Source organism: Sinocyclocheilus anshuiensis, unplaced genomic scaffold (assembly GCF_001515605.1).
Source record: "Sinocyclocheilus anshuiensis isolate Anshui unplaced genomic scaffold, SAMN03320099.WGS_v1.1 scaffold1095, whole genome shotgun sequence".
NCBI classification, from domain to species: domain Eukaryota; kingdom Metazoa; phylum Chordata; class Actinopteri; order Cypriniformes; family Cyprinidae; genus Sinocyclocheilus; species Sinocyclocheilus anshuiensis.
In genome coordinates, this window is record NW_015544226.1 from 1091309 (window position 1) to 1098095 (window position 6787).

Here is a 6787-nt window from a genome sequence, read left to right on the forward strand (position 1 = left end):
GCATAAACACATTGCATTACACCAAATACACAACATAATGTTCTTTTTAGCAACGTCATATGACCCCTTTAATACATTTATTATAACATTCACACATTCAAATTGGGATCTGTAATATTTTCTAATGGTTTTTTAAAAAGTTTCTTCTGCTCAGAAAGGCTGCTTTCATTTAAAAAATACATGCCTTATTCAAGAAGGGGGTCTGATGGCCAAAAATATTATTTTACTAACTTATTAATTTTGTAAAATTGTGCTTGTTCGGTTTCGGCCAAGAATTTTCATTTCGGTGCATCCCTAGAGCAGACTAACAGAAAAAGAAGCTCATAATTGTTGGAACTGAAATGCTCTATATACAGGTAAGCAGGAACTCAGTTACAGAGCTCAACAATAATAATGGCCAGTGTGAGACCACTTGTCCGAAATTTCACTTTCTTCATTGGGTCAGTGCTATAGCTTGCATTTGTTGACTATGTATATGCATTTTTTCTGTGATATTTGAATTTTATTCTAATTTAAAATTTTATTTAATTCAATGGATTTGAATTTATAAGCAATTAATAAGCACTAATTTAGAGATAATGATGCCACAGCCATCATTGCCTGAAAGAAGGCTTGACTGCATTTTCAGTAGTGTTTCTATACTGATATTACAATCACGACCCTTACACCACGTTAGCATTCGTTAGCCGGTTAGCTTGTCATTCACGTTTCCATTCGCGTCTATTACTGTTTTCTTTTTTCTCTTGCCCCGTTTCTATTCTCTCTCACACCGTTTTTTACGAGTTCAAACAACATTGGTAAGTCAGAATCATTCTTCAATCACGGTGAGTAATAGCTTCTTCTCCTGCTATTGTTGTTTGCACCGCTTGCCACATGTATAGTTTAGCTCTCTCTGTCGGTGTCGAGGGATTCATATGTGATAAATGCAGGGAAATAGTTAGGCTGACAGAGAAGGTTTCAGAATTAGAGACATGCATCCAAACTTTAATTGAGGACGGTAAGAATGTGAGGGCTCTAGATACAGCTTTGGATGCGACTAGCTCAGGGAGTCCTGTACATTGTTCGGTTCCGGTTACAGAGCCTCCGCAGCAGGGCAACTGGGTGACTGTGAGGCGGCTCTTCCGTTCCGATCAAAACATTAAACAGCTTCTCCCCACTCAGTGATGCACCCACTGAGAAACCTGATTAAAGTGCTCTAGTTATTGGCGATTCTATTGTATACAGCGATATCGTCGACTTGATTGCACAGATACTATTTAACCCTGAACTGAGCTGGATGATGACATCACTGAATTCAATGATGAACTGCCTTTAACTGAAAATTGAGTGTTTACTATTGTCATTTTGCATTATTGACACACTATTTTCCTATTTAAGTACACACAATCTGTATTGTTAAAAGCACTATATAAATAAATAAAATAAAGGAGATTAGGGTGGCATAATGGTCAAGGTAATGCCAATACAATTTGCACCGACTGAGATTTACACAAAACTGCTGAACTGAAACGACCGCTTATTTTACACATGATTAAAATTTGACTTTCTTCATTGGGTCAGTGCAATATTTTTGACTATATACATGCATTTTATGCCTTACAAGTTGTAACATTTGGTTTTCTGTGATATTTGGTTATGAATTCTGCCGGTTAACTTTTACATTTTACCAGCTTGGCACATTCACAGCAAGAACGATAAGTATAAAGACATCTGTAACATTAACTACATTAGCGTCCACGCTTACAGATGATAACGATGCCAATAATGTTTATTACAAAAGCTCGCTTCAGTTATGGCGTCTGTTTCTTTAAATGCTCAAGCTCTTTCATATCAGGTGGATTCTGACTGACTGTTAATGTTTTTATCATTCATCAGCTCTGAAAGTGACTGCAAAAAATGTTGTTCCTCTGTGACGTTATCGTTACAGCTGTATTGTGTACCCTATTCTCATAAAATAAGAATGATTATTAAAGCTTTAGGCTGCGTGTTCACCAAAGCATTTTTTTCCGAGGCTGGCGTATTTTTCAAGCCAAGCGCTGAGTGCTCCGGCACTTTTTCTTGGCGCCGAGAGTTGAACAATGTTCAACTTTGTGCAAAATGCAGCGCTCATCACTGTCACTTTTTAGTCAGCTGACCAATCACAGTGGTGGAGGGGCGGGACTAATACTGACCAACCGTCACACCTGCTTGTACTACGACTGAACAACAAAAGAGAAGTTAATATTGCTCGTCCCTGAGTATTTCTTTACCAGATGGAATTGCCGGACTACCATATTATTATTATGAAAAATAATTATTGGAAAAACGTCTGCCATATTACTTCAGCGGATATTTCACATCATAGCAACCACAGCGTCGCAACTGAAAAAATGCTGTGCTCTCATGCACTCACAGCTGGGCGTTTTCAGCAGAGTGCCTGCCATTTTCAGCTGGCTAAAAACACTTTGGTGGACACGCGTGTGGCCCTATAGTTACAGTTATCGTCCTCGGTGTGAACAGCCCTTAAAGGCTACTTCCATAGCCAGAGCTGTTCCATTCAATTAGAAACTTTTTAAGTTTTAAGTTTTAAAATCCTTCATAGAGACCTCACAGTACGTTATGTGTAATGTAGGGTTAAGGTTATTCCTATAGTTTGGAAATTGCTCCAGAACTACCCTCAACTTTCACTGTATGCAAGGCGGGTTGTTTGTAAAGAGTAGAAACAAACATGTTTTGTCTTTAAAGTGAAGAATAATTAGTGGTCTGCTTCTCACCACAGCATCCAAAAATTTGACACAGCACCTCAACTCTGGCCTGGTGTCGCAGAACTGCCGGAATAGCAAGCGTCCGATTGGCTGCCTCTCACAAAGGCTGTTGTAGTCTTTCTCTGTGAAAATAGAACAAGATGAAACTCAGTGACTAAGGGCTTTGAAAAGGTGGAGTTAAGCATGCATGTACACGCGCACACACACACACACAGACACAGACACACACACAGAAAATTAGTAAATATAATTTGAGACAATCGATGTATACAATAAAAATCAATAGCACTTTCCTTTCTTCTTCTCGCTTTGGAAAGGAAACTGAAGAGACAAAACCATAGTTGACCACAACGAAATGGACAATACCATCGACTAGTGGTCGACCGATATATTGCCAAGGCCGATATATAATATATAAGTTTTTCTGTTTGGCCGATGCGTTCGAGTCGGGACTTTTATTTTGACGGCACATTATTTTGAGCATACAGTGCTCAAATTCTCCCTCTTGTTCGCTGTCATCGTTAACAGTACTGTCTAATACGGATAGAAGTCTATCTAATAATCAGATAGAACGGTTAAAATAAAGGAATTAAAATGTATACAAAGTATTATATTATTAGTAATAGAAAGGCAAACATAATACTTTCTCGTTTGCGTCAGCATTCAGCAAATACGCATTTATATCATATAAACAAATCTTTGAATGAATAATGAAAATTTAATTTCTCAAACTTAGTCGGATCCAGCTGTGAGATCGTGTGAAGTGTGCATTTGTATCCTGCATGATCGCGTGTTCTGTGCGTGATGGTCGGTCCGTGCGAATCGAATGCGGACAGGAGGAGAGTTCAGCTTCACTGAAGACTCGCGATCATAAACTCTTGATTTCGAATTATGCTGCGCTTTATGCATTTGCCCGCTGTCATATTCATGTCATTTTCACTGTGTGCTGTATGTAAAATGAGTGTTACCTTGGCTTTATTTGAAGAAATATGATTCCCAATGCACACAAACTTCCCAGAATACTGAGTGCCCTGTTGGTTACAGTGTTTACTTCCTTTTTAATTATATTTTTATAAAATATTTATTTATTTGTGAAAAATACTTTGTCATCTAAAGTATAAGTACGTTTATTTTACACATTTATTTTTTAATCCATTTTCAAATGATTTCAAATTTCTTGAATATTAATTAAAATAAATAAAATTATATCAGCCATCGGCCACCGTGCTTTCCAAGATATCGGCATTGGCAGTCAAAAAATCAATATCGGTCGACCACTACCATCGACAACATCCTCAAAATATTAAAGGCACACCCCAGGATTGGCAAAGCTGTTCCGTTTTAAGCCAAATTCAAATGCACAGTAATTGCATCCAGAGTAGTGGGGAACTGAGTTTTGCAACGCCAGACAGATACTGATATCTAGAACAGCAGATTTGCAGTTTGAGACCCATTTTACACTGAACTTGAAGCGGTGACCCAGCACAGTGCCAAAATGGTTTAGATTAAACTAAGTAAACAAAAATATTCATAAAAATCAAACACTGAAATGTATTAATATTTTCATAAAATACGCAGGCTCAACAATATGCAGAAATGATTGAGAACTGAGAAATCATTGAACACTAAGCATTGAGAATTTGCTCAGTGTGCCAAAGTTTTATTATTTGCATACATATTTAATTTTAAGTTAAATTAAAAAGTAATTTATTTTAATAAAAATAAATAATGAAACAAATATTAAAATCAATAAAAGTCAATAAACTCAAAATGGCCAAATGTCGGCGGATTAATTGTCCTGATTGACAGAGTTCTGTCAATTTGAGCAAGTACAGCCTGACATGCAATTGCCTTGCAGTAACGAGGCCGGTGAGCCACACACCTGATGGAGTGGTTGAAATGAGTGCGATTATAAAGAGAGAATGCATTGAAGTGAACAGAGTGGGAAGGCAGTGGCCAGTGGCTGAGATTTGCATTTGCTGCTCAGGTATATGCAAAGAGACAGTAAGATTTACACAGAGGCAATTGGTAGTGATATAGAGGCAGTGTGTAGGAGGCTGGTATTGATAGCAATGCTGCATAAATACATGGAGAGATTACAGCTACTTCATAATGCTGCAGGCAAAAAGTGCAAATCTGTACTGCAAAGTGCAGATAACAATCAGCATTACTGCTGTTGATATATGCTTCTTTTAATTAGAGAAGATGAGATCTCTTCAGAGAAATATTTGTCTTCAGCTTTACTGTTGAAAATTAGTGGTGGCCAGCTTACTACCTTAGGAAAGAGATTCTCATTTACTAACCCTCATGTCGTTCCAAACATTTTATTTTTATTTTATTTTTTAACAAAAAAGACATTTTGTAGAATTTTTGCACAACTCTATTCCAATCTATGTAATTAAGTGACTGAGGACTGTCAAATGACAAAAAGCACCATAAAACAATTTGTATGCTATATTTCAAAGCTTCTGAGGCCATATTACAGCTTTGTGACTTAAATGTAGGACATTAAAGGGGTCATATGATGGTTTTTTAAAGATCATTATTTTGTGTATTTGGTGTAACAGAATATGTTGACATGCTTTAATGTTCAAAAAACACATTATTTTTCAAATACTGTACATTATTGTAGGAAAACTTGAAATCGCATCATATGACCCCTTTAATCACTGAAAATGTTGCCCTCTGCTCCTATAGCTTCATACTTTCACATAAATTTGAAACACACATGACAACTAATACCATGTAGCATTATTTGTTATTTTTGAATGTAAGCAAACACATATGAGATTTTAGAGCTACATGAGAGGCTACTGGATTATAGCACACAGGCTGCACTTTCTGAATGATATCAAGGATGAAATCTTATATCTTATACATCTTCATATTTTAAAAGCGCCTAACAAAGTTCATTTTGTGAAAATGTTTTATTGAAAAGTGAGTTTGGCCTGTATTCTTTAAAAATAATTGTGGTTTGTTTTGATATTTCACTATACTGTGCCAATTTTAATTGTGACACCAATACAAAAATACTTTTTGGAGCCACTGTATTTGATTATGTCATACAGTTTTATATCATAAAAAGGCATTTTGTCACACAATAAAAGTGCATGATTTTGCACAGTGGTTTATGTCAACAGTTTCCTCATTGAAGCTTTTCTGTTGAGTTTCAAATTGCCTCGGTTGTAGCCAGAAAACAGTGATTATATAGTATTAATAATTGATCATGAAATGGGGCCGCTTTATCTTCCTCTCCTCCCATTTCCCTGGGGTGGTCTTTAACTATACAATAGGGTTGTGCCAATGGATGATAGTATTGTGTATCGACGATAGTCAGAGATATCGCCTGAGGCTGATGTCTTTGACGATAGCAAGACGATTATTATTATTATTATTACTATTGTTATTATCAGTCTAGCATTTTTATATAATTAATATTAGGGCTTACTTGTTCCATCATATTTCTTTTTCTGCGTTTTTACAGTGTTGCACGTTATAACCAATCACACACGATTCCGTTGAGTTTATGAATGTAGCGGCCAATCAGAGGCATGCAGATTAGTCTTCGCTGAATCACCGGAGTTTTGATATTCAGATTTTCTGTAGCTGCTGTATGAATAACTGAGGAAATGTAAGCATTATAATTAGTAACTTATGATGTTTCTATTAAATTGTTATGTTAAAACAAATTCAGTCATATTAAAAATATTTTATGACGTGACATCTATATGCTACTTCACTAAAAAGATATAATGTGTAGTTAATAGATTTCACTAACATTAGGCTGCTTTTAGCCTTACCCTGGAGTTGGTTCACTCTCCGGCTATAAATCTAAGTAAATAATTAAATAAATTAGCATGACAATATTGTGTATAGGTGATCTCACAGGCTGACGATAGGACAATTTGAATATGGAGCATATCACCAAACACTACTATACAATAGGGCTGGACAATAATTCAATATCAATATGTATCGCGATATAATTTTTTTCAATAACGGTGATATGATTTTTAAACACATTTCCGATATTTCGATATACA

At 36.1% G+C, this 6787-nt stretch overlaps 1 protein-coding gene across 1 annotated transcript in view; it reads right to left on the reverse strand.

The window, feature by feature from the left end:
- The window catches only part of LOC107697331 (G protein-coupled receptor kinase 6-like), a 20606-nt gene extending 17343 nt beyond the window's left edge, over positions 1 to 3263 (reverse strand). The window contains exons 1-2 of the mRNA XM_016498068.1: positions 3231 to 3263; positions 2754 to 2864 (exon numbers count right to left, since the gene is read on the reverse strand). Coding sequence (XP_016353554.1) covers positions 2754 to 2864; positions 3231 to 3263 — 144 coding nt within the window. The remainder of the gene's footprint in view (positions 1 to 2753; positions 2865 to 3230) is intronic.
- Positions 3264 to 6787: the final 3524 nt, after the last annotated feature.